General features: G+C 35.4%; 3 protein-coding genes across 4 annotated transcripts; all 3 read left to right on the top strand.

Annotated features, from left to right (window-relative positions):
* The first annotated feature begins 912 nt into the window (after positions 1-912).
* LOC109063911 (protein chibby homolog 1-like) lies at positions 913-2,886 on the top strand. The gene is made up of 5 exons (XM_042767502.1): positions 913-1,151; positions 1,378-1,483; positions 1,568-1,673; positions 1,762-1,874; positions 1,977-2,886. The coding sequence occupies exons 2-5, from the start codon at positions 1,406-1,408 to the stop codon at positions 2,055-2,057; spliced, it is 378 nt and encodes a 125-aa protein (XP_042623436.1). The 5' UTR covers positions 913-1,151; positions 1,378-1,405; the 3' UTR covers positions 2,058-2,886.
* A 133-nt stretch (positions 2,887-3,019) lies between these two features.
* LOC109063909 (monocarboxylate transporter 3-like) lies at positions 3,020-7,655 on the top strand. Of its 2 annotated transcripts, XM_042767500.1 has the most exons (5): positions 3,020-3,313; positions 5,231-5,459; positions 5,558-5,701; positions 6,323-7,153; positions 7,271-7,655. In XM_042767500.1, the coding sequence occupies exons 2-5, from the start codon at positions 5,243-5,245 to the stop codon at positions 7,444-7,446; spliced, it is 1,368 nt and encodes a 455-aa protein (XP_042623434.1). In that variant the 5' UTR covers positions 3,020-3,313; positions 5,231-5,242; the 3' UTR covers positions 7,447-7,655. The 2 variants fall into 2 exon arrangements, with proteins under 2 accessions (XP_042623434.1, XP_042623435.1); XM_042767501.1 differs by lacking the exon at positions 3,020-3,313 and having other exon boundaries at positions 4,748-5,459.
* A 2,028-nt stretch (positions 7,656-9,683) lies between these two features.
* Positions 9,684-14,338, top strand: LOC109063910 (28 kDa heat- and acid-stable phosphoprotein-like). The gene is made up of 6 exons (XM_042767499.1): positions 9,684-9,928; positions 10,322-10,404; positions 10,522-10,590; positions 11,446-11,570; positions 11,667-11,818; positions 13,213-14,338. The coding sequence occupies exons 1-6, from the start codon at positions 9,916-9,918 to the stop codon at positions 13,245-13,247; spliced, it is 477 nt and encodes a 158-aa protein (XP_042623433.1). The 5' UTR covers positions 9,684-9,915; the 3' UTR covers positions 13,248-14,338.
* The last annotated feature ends 702 nt before the right edge of the window (positions 14,339-15,040 follow it).

The following is a 15,040-nucleotide window of genomic DNA, read 5'->3' as shown; positions in this document are numbered from 1 at the left end:
TTATCTAAGTAAGTGGAAAGCAAAAGTGTGGAGAAAAAAGGGAACTGCAAATGATCCTAAACATACAACCTCATCTGTAAAGCTTGGTGGAGGTGGTGTCATGGCATGGGCATGCATGGCTGTCTCTAGAACAGGACCTCTTCATTTTAATGATGACTTAATGTATGATGGCAGTAGCAGAATGAATTTGGAAGGGTGCAAAGTCATCTTGGCTATCAATATTCAAGAAAATGCCACCAAACTCATTAGAAAGCACTTCATATTAGATCAGGACAATGACCCGAAACACCCTGCCAGTTCAGTCAAGGACTTTATCAGGGCAAAGAAGTGTAAAGTCTTAGATTGCCCAAATCAATCTCCAGATTTAAATCTGATTGAACATGAATTTCACCAGCTGAAGAGGAGACTAAAGACAGAAACTCCCAAAACAAGCAACAGTTGGAATTGGCTGCATTAAAGGCTGGACAAAAAGCATTTCAAAGCATGAGACCAAGAGTCTGGTGATGTCTATGGGTTGCAGACTCACTGCTCTGATTGCATGCAAGGGATCTGCAACTAAATACTAGCTTTAAATCTGCCTTAAATTCAACTGTTTCAATACTGATCCAATGCTCACATCAAATAGTGGGTGCTGTCCTTTTTATTTGGTAAAACATGTATGTGTCGAAAGACCTAATAATAAAATGTGACATTCTGTAGTTTTGTTGCATATTCATCTTTTAATCATATCTGCAAATGTCTTGACTCCACAGCAGAGAAAGCAATTTTGTCTTTACTGTTCCAATACTTATGGAGGGCACTGTAAATCTCTCACCTTGACTAATATCACTTCACACTCCAGCACAGGGGGTGGCGGTATGCACATAAAAAACTGGTATGCGACCCGCCAATAAATCCAAAAGAAGAAGAAGAACTTCCGGCGTTGCTAGGCTCCTCCGGAATTAGCCGTTTGTTTACACCTTTCTTTGACTTTAAGGAGCGTCATTAAAGCTGCCTTGAAGAGAAACTAAAACAGAGGAATACGTTTTTTTTTTTTTAAATACGTTGTTACGGTGTTTTTTGAATCTGTTGTGCTCGATCGATATATTGAAGAATATGTATTTATAACTAGCTACTTGCCTGTTACAGTAACTAGTCCCTCGAACATAACGGTAGTCACCTTATTATTATCATTATATCTTATTTTGTTTCTTATTTTATATCTTATTACCATATCGCCACCTTATTTGACTGCCATTTTGAAATCAAGAATAATTGCCTTTGGTTTGCTTAACTGGACAGCTGTAATGAGCCTCATCTGGACACTGGCTGTCATTATATATTGGCTACAGCGATTCATGCTATATATCTTATGCAAAATATGTTATGTTGATGCAGGTTGGAGAGTTTGAATATTCACTCCAAAATGCCCTTGTTTGGCAACATTTTCAGTCCCAAGAAAACACCGCCTCGGAAGTCTGCATCCCTTTCTAATCTACATACAGTAAGTACAAGTTTCTGTTAGTAAGGTGCATTTCACATCATATAAAATGTATTTAAAGGCCGAATCATTTATTGTCTTTATCAGCTGGATCGGTCAACACGAGAGATTGAATTAGGTCTGGAATATGGATCTCCGGTGATGAATATTGGCGGCCAAAGCTTGAAATTTGAAGATGGCCAGTGGATCTCCGGTTTGGCCTCTTATAATAAAAAGACCAATTAAATGTAATGTAGTTAAGCCTGTCTGAGGAATGTAATGAATGTCTCTGTCAATCACAGAGTCAGGAGGTAATGTAGCAGGAAAAGAGGTCCAGCGACTGAAGAAAAGGAATCTGCAGCTGGAAGAGGAGAATAATCTCCTCAGGCTAAAGATTGAGGTTCTTCTTGATATGGTGAGTGATGATGAATGTGGAAAATTATGTAGGCTAAATTTTTATACGGTTATAAATTTAATTGTGCAAACTGCAAAGTGATTTTACTTTTTTTCCCTTAAGCTTTCAGAGTCAACGGCGGAAACACATCTAATACAGAAGGAACTTGAAGATGTGAGGAGTAATTCTAGGAGAAAGAAATGATGAAAGGAAATAAAGGGGATTCAGTCATTTTTTTATATGTGTATACAGTATAGGGATTTTATAATGAAACTGGTGTAACTATATTACACATTTCTATTTTATTACTGTTTTTTTGCCAATTATATGAAAAAAATATTGGGTTTTTTTTCAGTTTCAATTAATAATTTAAGGTAATCTTTACGCAAGGATCTATTTTTGGCATTTTTTGTTTATTCACATAATGTTGTGTAGAAAATACCTTCAGACTACTATTGTCAAAAAACAACTGCTGAATTAAACAGCATGTTATCAGGTTACATAAACTCAGCTGAAGCTCACTTATAATGTGTTTAGAATACAATATCTTGTCTTATAGCCAGGTATGACAAATCTTCATTCCTTTGGCCCCAGTAAGTGCTCTTACATGACAGTCCCAAAATCTTTCTGCATTTTAGATCTGAATGTGCATTCAAGTAACAGAGAACAATTACACTCTTTCTTTGGTTCAGCAGTAAGATTAGTCAAGAGCTGTAAAGGTTTAAACATGTACATGCTGATTTAAGAGGATTTTCATATGGAGTGTGAGGCACGTATTACACGCCTAGGGTGGCAAACTCTTGATCTGGCTTTTTTTTTTTTTTTTCAATAATAATAAATTGAATACATTTCAATTATAATAAATGTTGTACAAATTTTATGCCAAAGTGTTATTTGAAAAATATAGCATTGTTTCCAAGTTTTGCTATTTTGTAATTTGACCTGTCAAAACATTTCATTTAATATTTTGCTGGCAAAAAAAAAAAAAAGTGTATTTCCAAACCAATAAAAGAACACTTGTTATTGTATCACATTTTGTTTTCAAAACCGATCCAAACTACTTTCATCGGGGTAATGACTCTGTGTTGTTTTAGAATTAAAATGCATTGTGCAAGTTATAGTAGGGACAAAACAAGTAAACAACCAAACAAGAATTCTGTAATAGCACTTGTGCTGTCCAGGAATTTCACCTCATTACTTATTAATAAGAGACTTTTACAGGGACAGATTAATTCCAGATTATTAGCAGGAAGTACAAGTAAAGGAAGGAGGTGCACCAGCAGTTTATTAAGTAGATTATGCTCTGAAGTATTTCATATGTAGCTACAGTGCAATAGGGCTTGCTTGATGACAAGACTTGGTGCCTTATGTATCTGTATTATTATACATTATGTCTACTAAGAAGGCCAGGTAGATCATACAGCTGTTTGAAGAGATTTTTTTGCTATTTCAAAAGCCAGGTAAGACATTTACTTGTGTTTGGAGTAATTTAAGAACAATCAATTGTTCTCAAGCTGAGTTTTGTTTATTTATCTACACTCTCAATGCTGGGTCAAATATTGAACAGAACACATGCTGGGCTATTAACTCAACTATTGTTTAAAAATGACTAATATTGTTGTCTTAAAATGGTTTGGAAATAAGAAATCACACACAGAATTACTAGAAGCAACAGTAATAATCAAAAGGTGAACAAGAACAACCAAGGACAAAAATATGAGAAATTTACTGGGATGAATACAGCATAGTTCACAATATTACATTTAAACTCGTTTAACAAGCACTTTAGAATAGATTTTTTTTAAGTATCATTTTAATTCAAGTGTATCCAACCTTTGTGTGAAATTTCTGAGTCTCCTGGCGTTTAACTTGTAGCTGAAAGGTGCTATAACTGACTCCATAACCTTTCCATAAACAAACACTACTGAGATTAGATAACATATTCTACCATCGATAAAATTAAGTTCAATAATATAACGAATAAAATCAGTTAGGCAAGGCAAAAGGCGTTTCCATCACGAGAATCATCCGCTGCAGACTATCTCGTCTCTGCATGTATGTTGCGTTATGTTAAATGTATACAAAGATTAATTTCAATGAAGAAGTGCACCATTTAGTCAGCGCTGAGAACCGCTCTCTCCCGAAGAAGACGGACAAAGCCCAAAGTCACTTGATTTCAGAAAACGAGGTTTTGTAACGTCACAACTGTTTCAAAATGTTTCATTTTTCAAAATTCCAATGGTTCGTATTCCTCATATTAAATGGTTTTGCTAATTGTGTTTAAAATATTAACTTGAATAAAATATTTACAATGGGTTTGTAAAACTGTTTTTATGCATATATTATTTCTTTGGGTTGAGTTTTTGTTGCGTTCACACAGTTTTGACCAGCAGGCGTCGCCATCGTAGGGTCACACTGAAAAGCTGTGATTCAAAATCTAAGTTAAACAACATTTTGGATTTTGAAAAGTTTAAAAAACTATTTATGAAAAACTGCTTCAGAGATATTTAATAATCTGCATTATTTGTATGATAACCAAATACAGATTATTATCTGAACATTTAAAAAGTATGTGCTGTATAAATACAGTAACCCAATAGCTGGGTAACACAAAAACTACACCAATGCTAAGAAAAGAAAATTAAAATAAATAAAAAAACAACCCCAAAAGGCTCAACCCAGTGGTTGGGTATAAAAATAACCCAGCATTTTTTAGAGTGAAGAGATTCTGTACAACAATGTATTGTCATGGACACTTATACAAAATTAATAGAAATTATTTTAAATAATGTGAGCATTACACATTTGCTTGATACAAAGAAGCAGAGTAAAAAACATTTTATTGTGTAGCGGTTAATTTCTCAATTCAAATTAAAATTTTACAACATTATATTGATGAATTGCAGTAATGTAAAATTTAGTTGTACCTTTAAAAAGTCTGTCCCAGTTGTAATCTGTCAGATGTTAGATTACGTCCAAGGCTAGACATTTTAAATCAGATTATACTACAGTAATGCGCAAAGTAGGATAAAATATTTTTTAAAGGAAAAATCCACACCCTTAATGTATTCCCTCAACATTGTACAAATAATGCATGCTGTTAAATGAATCTCACAAGGACTTGGCATATATAAACTCAATATGAGATTATATTGTCAGTGTAAATCACATCATGAGTAAATTGGCCTATGACTGTACTTCCTGGGGGTGAAGGGAAACATTTGAGCTTGTGCTCATGTACTCACTAACTTCCTTTGTGAATGTGATGCGAGTGCTCTATCAGCAGCACATGTTCAGTGTCAACTGAATAGAAATTGTTCTGTCTGAAAAGTTTTTATTTTTTATTCTAAAAACCTTTTACGTCTTCTGTTTTGGAGGCTTGAGCAAATATGGGAATAATTGTAGAGGATGGAGAGATGGTAGGTGCCCCGGATGGTGGCTGGGGCTGGATCGTTTTGCTAGGATGTTTTGTCGTCACTGGCTTCTCATATGCCTTCCCAAAAGCTATAAGTGTGTATTTCAAAGAACTGATGAAGGACTTTGATTGTGGATACAGTGACACAGCCTGGATTTCATCTATAATATTAGCAATGCTGTATGGTTCAGGTAAGATGCTGTAAACTGAATTATAAAACCTTTACAAGTTTCAGAAAAGTTTTTTTTTTCCTGTAAATGCTATGTATATTCATTTTCATTTAATCCAGGACCAATCGCCAGCATCATGGTAAATAAATTTGGATGCCGGCGAGTCATGTTGGTTGGAGGATTGCTGGCCTCAGGAGGGATGATAATTGCATCTTTCACTACTAATATTATCCAGCTTTACCTCACTGCAGGAGTCATTACTGGTAACTAAAATACATTTGATATCAAAAATATATAAATCCATAAACAGTTTTAGTGCTCAAACTGACTTTTCACTGTTTGTAGACTTTAGTTTTGTTCTGGCTATGAAATGTGGAGAGTTTTTATGAATGTTTCAGCATGTTATGTTGTTATGCCAGTAGGTGGCGTTGTGGTACTGTCTTTATTAGGGAGTCATTGAATCGTTCGTTCATCCAATTCGTTCAAATACACTGATTTATTCAAGAACTAAACATCTGTGTTGCTTGGAGACATCTGGTCTGCTTTGACTTATATTTAAAATAAAAATATTTCCTTAGTAGTAACTTGGTTTCGGTGACGATTCTTAAAGTATTTTATGTTCTGTGGTGAAAAATGTTATGGAACAACATGTCAAGAAAGTCACACGTCGCCACCTACTGGCGTAACAATGTAACAATATCACAATGCTGATATTCAGACCAACAGGATGATTGTGTGTTATATTTATATTTTGTTTTTAAAAAAATGGACTGCTTTGTTTTATAAACAAAAAAATACTATTAAAAAACTAGTCCTTATGTTGTTAATGGCAAAGTTTGTTAAATTCCATATTTTGAATGAATAATGCCTTTGTCTCTTTAAAGGTCTTGGATTGGCATTAAACTTCCAACCATCACTGATTATGCTGGGGTCTTATTTTGACAAACGCAGACCTCTTGCCAATGGACTGGCGGCAGCCGGAAGCCCTGTATTTCTGTCAGCTCTTTCTCCGTTAGGACAACTGCTGCTCAACCGCTATGGATGGAGAGGAGGCTTTCTCATCACTGGTGGTCTTCTGCTCAATTGTTGCACCTGTGGAGCAGTTATGAGACCCCTGAAATGCAAAGAAAGGAAAGTGATAGCCTGTTCCCAAGAGCTCAAGGAAATGCTCCCTCCTGAGGCTGGACAAGAGAATATTGTTTGTGAAAACAATAATGATAAAAAGCCCAGTAAAAAGAAACTTTTGGACTTCAGTGTACTTGCTGACTTAGGGCTTATTATATATATTATTGCAAAATTTATAGTTGTACTCGGCCTATTTGTTCCAACTATTCTACTAGTCAACTACGCTAAGGACCAAGGAGTGCCTGACCAGGATGCTGCCTTTTTGTTGTCTATTATAGGATTTGTTGACATCTTTGCTCGTCCCACGTGTGGCGTAGTGGCCGGTTTAAAATGGATCCGACCCAAGATGCCTTATTTCTTCAGCCTTGCCTTGCTCTTCAATGGCCTAACAGATGTTTGTTCAGCTACAAGCACAGACTATAAGGGGCTGGTTATATTCTGTGTGTTCTTCGGGCTGTCTTATGGCATGGTGGGTGCTCTACAATTTGAAGTGCTGATGGGTATTGTGGGAAAAAGCGGGTTTTCCAGTGCACTTGGCCTAGTGCTCCTTGTTGAGGCAGTGGCTGTACTGATTGGACCTCCCTCTGCTGGTGAGTTATGATGAAAACCTGTATTAGATTGAATCATCCAATATCAAACAGTAATTTTTATGATAAATTGGTAAATTTAATCTTTTTTTATTTATTTCATGTATTTTTTTCCCACAGGTTATTTGGTGGATAAGTACAAGAACTATGAACTGATTTTTTACATGGCTGGAGGAGAGCTGATCACTGCTGGAATATTTCTTGCCCTAGCGTCGTTCTTCTTTATTAGACGAAAGAAACACAAAGACAGACAGCAGAAACATCATGGTGATGTGCCAATCAATATTAAAACATAAACAATGGAGAAAGCTGAAAAGTGGGACACTTATGTTCAATTAACTGTTTTGTTTAGATATGTGTGTTATTAATATATTGTGTGTTAGTGTTTAGATTTTCCTAATTTCTAACACTTGCATATAAATTACATAATGCCACAATCAGCAAAACCACTTTTGATCATGCGGATCAAGGAAGTCTAAGACAATAAAAAGGATTTTGAGTGCCATGTTCTTAGAAAGGTTATTTTATATTCATGTTGGTTTTATGTGCTAAATGCCTATATATATATATATATATATATATATATATATATGAACACAAAAAATGTCATGTTAAATAGATATTTTTATACATTTTAATTGACTCTATAGAATCAGTGTTATTGCTAACTAAAATGGAAACTATTAAAAATCATTTCTGTAATTAAGATGAAGCTGAAATATTGGATAAATACATGAAAGACTTAAATTTAAAAATGTTAAACGAAAACTAGAAATGTTGCCTTGGCAACTAACAGACCTAACTGAAATAAGTTTAGGTTGAAATACTTCATTTAGTAAAACTAAAACAGAAATAAAAAATAAATAAATAGTATAACTATTTAATTATTTAAAAAATTAAATTGACAAAAGCACATGACTTAAACAAACTAAAATTAAAGTGAAAAGTGAAAATATTAAAATATTCAAAATATTAAAGAAATTCTAAATATTAAATTCTATAATGATATATAAATAAAATATAACAAGTCATATAATAAAACAACACTGCATATAATTATTATATATATAGTGAAATATCTAAGACATAAATGCACACAACAGAAGCATGGACGAAAGATACAGCAGTAATATCATCTCAGGTGGGAGGCTGGGACGAGTTGAGGCTCCAAATGTCAGACTGACCCGGTATACTCTACTTTACCAAGCCTCTGAAAGCTTTTGGGATATTTGAGTAATATGATCTCCTTAAATTTGTGCACATTCTCTTTATTTTGAAAATGGGGTGTGCGGTGATACTGGTTTTCTTTCAAAAGCCATTTTCATCTTGAAAAATGATCCTCAAGAGAAAGTGGATTAAAATCCTCAAACATGCTGTCATGAACTGTTTGAGCACAGTGATGTGGTGCTGGTGATCTCTCTCCTCAGCTCTGGAGGGGGAGCCTCTAGAATTCTAGAGAAATCATAACTGCATCAAAGAAAAGACCCAACTGAAAACTCATCTCTTCTGTCAGCACCTTACTGAATGCTGTTAAAAAAAATAAAAAATAAAAATAATCATCCCTTTCACTATTCTTGAATCCCTCATTGTTCTGTCTTACACTATTCTAAACACTGTTGTATTAATAACTGTAACTGTGTATTAAACTGTGCTTCTTGTGTTTATTTCCTCTTAATGATGAAATGAAATTCTTCATTTGTATAAAAGTGAATAAATAAATGAATAAATGTAATGTAAATGTAATGAGAAATGTGATAAATTATACGAACATTGCATGACTTTGCATAGAGACAGAGCGCACAACACGTCATAATCTGAAGACCACGCCCACCGCGGGGTAGGGGGGTGGGGGGTGCATCAAACGCTCTCCATTGACTTTGAAATTTCTGGCTTTTTTTTTTTTTTTTTTTTAAAAACAGAGCAATGCCTAAAAGCTGCTATGTGATAAGGTGTGTAGTAAACAAGCTAAAAAAAACAGTACTACGTTTTTATAAGCTGTCGACCCAAAAAAACACGAGTATTTAGGTATTTTATGTTGGGCCGTTCATTTGTATAATTTCTCAAACAAAAGGATGGTTATGAAAAGGGACACTGGCATCGACCAATAAAATGTCATCTCATCTCAGATTCACATAGGGTGGTGAAATAATCCTTTGACATGGTTCACAAAATAATGAATGTTTCCTGTTTCTCTCTAGTGGGCGCAGTTTTCAAAGTAATATGACACGTTGCGCTCTACTTTTGTGTCCTAAACGCTCGTTTTTTGGGTCGACAGCTTATAGTTCCCGGGGGGGGGGGGGGGGGGGGGGGGGGGGTATTTATTTATTTATTTATTTTAGTTTGTTTGCTGTACGCCTTGTCACATAGCAACTTTTAGGAATTGCTCTGTTTTTTTTAAGTCAGAAATGACAAGGAAGCAGCTTCCCGCGATAGAGAGTCAATGGACCCCGGTGTGGGCGTGGTCTAAATGCGCTTTGTCTCTATTGGCTAAGTTACTCTGTCGTAGAAACTATTTAGAATTTTGATTGGCCAACCCAGTAGTCAATCATCAACAGTACGGTCGCCTAACGTCACTCTCAGGAAGCGGCAAAATAGTGCTTTCATCGGTATCAATTTGAGTCGGCGTTTAACTTTAAAATAGCCCATTTTTAAAAGGTTTACAGAACACAGTAAAGTTATTCAGTCCTTTCGGTTGTATTTAATTTAAGGACCAGAAATAATATTTTTCTCTCTGAGGGTTTTCATCGTCACAGAGTGTTTCAACAATGCCGAGAGGAGGCGAGTATCGTCTGCTTGCTTGATCGCTATTTTACATACACTACTGTAATAAAATACATATATATGCAAGTTTTATTGGAAGTGAAGGTGATTTTATGGCCCTAGAGGGTACTGTTAATGGTTAGAGCGTTTCTATAATGGGTAAATCACGGTGCATGTACCCTAGCACAAACTCAGGCCATGCTGGACCAGTGCAGCCACATGTATTGTCTGATAAGTGTAACTTACAGTTTCATCGACGATTCTTATTCATGCTTAGTCTAGTCGTAATAATACATAGCTGCATGCATTGTCATTGCCTCTTAGTGTTTTTGTGTGTGTGTGTGTGTGTGTGTGTGTGTGTATTTATTGATTTTTTTTATTATTATTATTTTGCCTTGCCCACCACCTTAGGCAAAAAGAACCATAAGGGCCGTGGGAAGCAGTTCAGCAACCCTGAGGAGATTGATCGGCAGATGAAAGCTCAGAGGGAAATGGTGAGTGTGCTAGCGTTCATCTTCTGTCACCTACACACTCCTGAAAGTGATACAGTGGAGGTGATGATTGCTCCGCATCAGTTTGTTTAATGGAAACTGTGATTCTTTTGGGTGTAGGAAGAGAACGAAGGGGCCGAACGTGGAAGTTCAGCAGAATCTGAAGAGGAGAGCAGCAGTGATGATGAAGTATGAGATTTGAATTAAATTAACTTAAAGAGTTCATCCAGAAATGAAAAGTTTTATGTACTCGCTCTCTCGTTTCAAACCCGTAAGACTTTAGGTAATCTTTGAAATGCAAATGAAGATATTTCGTGTTGAAATGCAGGAGAAATCCATTTCTGAAATTCCACCCAACCAAAATTTTGATGTTTCAAAATATTTATAAAGACATTGTAAATGAAATCCATATGAAACAAGTGGTTTAACCCAGCTATTCTGTAATTACTTTCCAACAAGAACATATTTAATTTTGGCTTTTATTTACCTATAAATATTGATCAACGCACATCAAATATGGTAAACATAAGCTCAAATTGGCTTGATGTGAGAACCAAAGAGGTTTGTTCTAGCAAATCCAGCAAGTACAGTTGAGCCTTTGCGTGTTTATTTATGAATAAATATCTAAATTAAATCTGTTCATCATATTAATCAATTATGTCTCTTCAGAAAACTTGGAACGACTCAATTCAAATGGATTACTTTTACAATGTCTTTTTATACTTTTAAATGATTTTTGGTTGCGAGAACTTTCAGTGGATGGACAAAAATGATGAGAGAATATTAGAAATATCTTAATTTGTGTTCTGAAGATGAATGTAAGTCGTTTGAATGTCAGATGAATGTAAGTTTGGAATGGCATGAGGCTGGGTAACTGATGAGAGAATTTTCATTTTTGAGGGAACTAACCCTAATATTATGAGTATTTGTATTAATACTGAAATTATTTTATATAAGATGGAGAAGGTGCTACAATGGCTGTTTATGATTTATGAAGGGTTTTATTATTTTTTTTAAACTGAGTTGATTTCTTTTCTCTTGAAGCAACCTAAAAGGAAAGGTGTAGAAGGACTAATTGAAATCGAGAATCCGAATAGGGTCTCCCAGAAGAGCAAGAAGGTTGTGGAAATAGATGTCGATGCACCTAAAGAGCTCTCACGTCGGGAAAGGTATGGGGGACAACATATACTTGAGAACCACAGAGTAAAATAAACTGTAGTTTTTTTTTTGTTTTTTTTGCTTTATATATGTGTTTCCCTGTGTAGGGAGGAGATTGAAAAGCAGAAGGCTAAGGAGCGATACATGAAGCTGCATCTAGAGGGAAAGACGGAGCAGGCCAGGGCAGACCTTGCCAGGCTGGCCATTATAAAAAAGCAGAGAGAGGATGCAGCAAGGAAGAGAGAAGATCTAAGGAAAGGTGAGCTGATCGCATAAAGTCTTCTAATGAGAGATCAATCAGTAGCTATGTTTCCATCCAATATTGCGAATTTAACTTAAGCACAAGATTGGAATATCGCATAAAACATTTGTGAATACAGCACAGTTTCCATCCAACAAAATTGTTTTTTTTTTTCCTGATAAACTGGCACTAAATATCACTAAGAAAAAGGTAATTTGCTGCAGTAGGAGAAGCCACTGTGGATCTTTTTTTGTGTAATAAATTACTTATGCATCATAATGCGTAGATTAAATGCAGTCATGTTTTATTTTACTTTTGGAGTTTCGATGCAGCTTCAAAGGGCTCTACACGATCCGAGGAATAAGGGTCTTATCTAGCAAAACGATCAGTCATTTTCTTAAAAAATTGTTTAAATTAATATACATTTTAACCACAAGTGCTCGTCTTGCACTAGCTTGACTTCACACATTATGTAGTCACGTGTGACGTAGGCTGAAGTACTGACCCAGTGTTTACGAAGCGATTGTGCAAACACCCTTCACCAAAAAAGGTAAAACGACGATTTTGAAGTTAATGGAGAAAATAAGTTTTTGGCCTTACCTACCTTTCTGAACTGGATAACACAGATGAAGAACTAACCGTGCGTGACCTTTCCAATGTGATTATGTAATCCGTGAATTTGCGAATCCTTTAAGCGCATATGTTTTTTATGCACATTTTTAGAATTTATGCGCATCTTGGCTTTCCATTCAGCATTTTTTGAATGCTATATCCCAAAATGTGCATAAAAATAGGTAAATGGAAACATAGCTAATGACCACCTAAATAATGGACAAAGCTTCCTGTTTTGTGGTGTGTGCATGTTGAGAGATGCCCAAACCAAAGTTTGCCCATGATAACCTTTGATATGTACGGAGCCCCGCACACGGCATGCAGGAAAAAATGGTAGGCTAAATCGTGCGCACGATTTACTAATTCGTTCCCTCAATTTACTAAAACGTGCACATGATTACTATTGCATTCCCTTGATTTACTATTTTGTTCACTCGATTTATAAATTGTGTGCACGATTTAGCAAATCGAGTGAACGCAATAGTAAATCGAGGGAATGCAATAGTAATCGTGTGCACGTTTTAGTAAATTGAGGGAACGAATTAGTAAATTGTGCACACAATTTATTAATTTTTTCTTTCTTTTTTTTTTTCTTTTGCATTGAAGCATACCTTTGTAAATGTAAGCGGATTTTTACTTTTTTTTTTTTTGTAAATTTAATATAATAAAATTGAAGATGCATTTACTTGAGAGATAATACTGATGAACTAGTTAAAGGGATAGTCCATCCAAAAACTCCTTATTCTTACTTATTTTTAATAATGACACTGATCTTGTTTGCTTTATAATATCTCTTTCAGAAAAAGAAGCAGAAGAGCCAAAGTCGAAACGCTAGTCCAAGCATCATCACACAGGACAGGGCTTTCCTGGGGAGGGAGGGAAGGGGACTAGTTATTTAGAGGAAACAGCTCAGGGGAATCCATACATGTCATCCTTCCATCCATCCAAGGTTGGAGGATTTGGACATTTGTAGGAAGTCAAATGGGAGGTGTGTGTGTATGGCGTTGGAGTTTGTTGGGTTTTTAATTTTAAATACCACCAAACTCCGCTCACCATATCCCTCCCCTGACACCTTCACTGTGCTCAGACTCTAAAGCTGCTGGAGTTTACTCTTAGTTTCTACATTTCTATGATGCTATCACCATAACTTAAGATTGGGATGTTATGGAAGAGTGAGGCAGGGTTGCAGGTGTGCTCACGTGAGCTGATAGGAAAGAATGAAGCAGGTTGTTGTGTGGGACAGTCGAACACTAACTAGACATTTTGTCTTTTTGTGTAAAGAACGACATCAACCCTTCTACAGTACTGTCTTTGTGGCCTCATTCTGTTTAAGTGCAAAATACATCTGTAGTCATTTAAAGTTTAATAGGAAGGGTATTTTGGTTGTTACCTGGTATCAGGAAATCAGGATGCTGCAGATTACATCCTCATTTAAAATGTTATTGTTTTTAAGTACTTAAACACAATATAATGCAATATCAATAAAAGGCATCACTAGGACAGTATTAAAGTAGCTGCTTCGTCACAGCCTATTGAGCTGTTGCATTTCTCCACATTCACCACATCATCTTCTATAATGCCCCTTTACTCAGGGGTTTTGCATTTCTCTTGAGGTGGGACCATGGTTTTTGTTTTTGTCACTACTAGACTCACTGGTGTATCCTTGTAGTATTTTGAAGAGTTTTATGCTTTAGCCCATTGCTGGGACCTGACTTGCCTTGACCGTTAAAGGAAAGCAATATTACCCTTGATGATGCTGATGGTGCAACTTTTTTTTTCCCAGTTCTTAAACAATTATTTACAAAGTATTTTAGCATTTGTAAAGCATTCACCTGTACTGAAGTAATTACATGGGTTATTGATATTAAATCAGTGGAATTCCTTATTTGAAACTGTTGTATACAAATAAATAAATTGGTAAAAGAATAAGTGTTTTCTCTTTGTCAGTCAGTACTTTTACATTTCAACGCAGGGATATTTAATTCACATTACTGATGTAGAAATTTGAAATAAAAATTAAATAATTAAAAGCAACTCGAATATTAATTTCTTTTATTTATTTATTTAAGATTAATTGAAAAGTTCATTTTACGTAACTTATTTATTCTAAGGATGTGATCAATCTTGACGTTGAGAATCCAGAAAGTGGTTGAAAGGATGAGACCTGCATGCGAGTAACATTTTTAATCGATTATTTAGGTATTCTTAGCTATCATTAATAAAATACGCTTACTGCTTCAGCTACGTCGCATGATGAAGCCGAGCAGCGAATGTCACGTGTTCCAGTTACTTTTCTCAACGCTGATGTGAAAGGACCAATTATATGCGCCTGTGGTTACACGAATAGATGTTTTCCAGTATTAAATACAGTGTATAATAATTGAGCAATAGTTTATTATTCTGAAGTGAATCACTAGTTTTTTTTTCATGAAAATATCAAAGATTAATCCGTGTTATTTAAATATTTAAAATACGCGTTCCTTATCCAATGTTTCTGACTGACGAATCAAAAAACGTCCAGTGCGGATTAATCTGGTCACTTACAAAAACCACAGCTAACTATAGTTTGCGTGCGCAAGTATGGCACGATTTAGTTATGATTCATTATTTATTTATTTTCTTACATTA

Source organism: Cyprinus carpio, chromosome A12 (assembly GCF_018340385.1).
Source record: "Cyprinus carpio isolate SPL01 chromosome A12, ASM1834038v1, whole genome shotgun sequence".
Taxonomy (NCBI): Eukaryota; Metazoa; Chordata; class Actinopteri; order Cypriniformes; family Cyprinidae; genus Cyprinus; species Cyprinus carpio.
The sequence above is the reverse complement of the archived record's forward strand: the minus strand, read 5'-3'. Positions and strand labels throughout refer to the sequence as shown.

Coding starts and splice junctions, on each gene's coding strand:
- LOC109063911 (XM_042767502.1), top strand. CDS start 1,406: ATGCCCTTGTTTGGCAACATTTTCAGTCCCAAGAAAACACCGCCTCGG. Junction 1,484..1,567: donor CCCTTTCTAATCTACATACA/GTAAGTACAAGT, acceptor TGTCTTTATCAG/CTGGATCGGTCAACACGAGA. Junction 1,875..1,976: donor TTGAGGTTCTTCTTGATATG/GTGAGTGATGAT, acceptor TTTTCCCTTAAG/CTTTCAGAGTCAACGGCGGA.
- LOC109063909 (XM_042767500.1), top strand. CDS start 5,243: ATGGGAATAATTGTAGAGGATGGAGAGATGGTAGGTGCCCCGGATGGT. Junction 5,702..6,322: donor CACTGCAGGAGTCATTACTG/GTAACTAAAATA, acceptor GTCTCTTTAAAG/GTCTTGGATTGGCATTAAAC. Junction 7,154..7,270: donor GATTGGACCTCCCTCTGCTG/GTGAGTTATGAT, acceptor TTTTTCCCACAG/GTTATTTGGTGGATAAGTAC.
- LOC109063910 (XM_042767499.1), top strand. Junction 10,405..10,521: donor TGAAAGCTCAGAGGGAAATG/GTGAGTGTGCTA, acceptor TTTTGGGTGTAG/GAAGAGAACGAAGGGGCCGA. Junction 11,819..13,212: donor GAGAGAAGATCTAAGGAAAG/GTGAGCTGATCG, acceptor TATCTCTTTCAG/AAAAAGAAGCAGAAGAGCCA.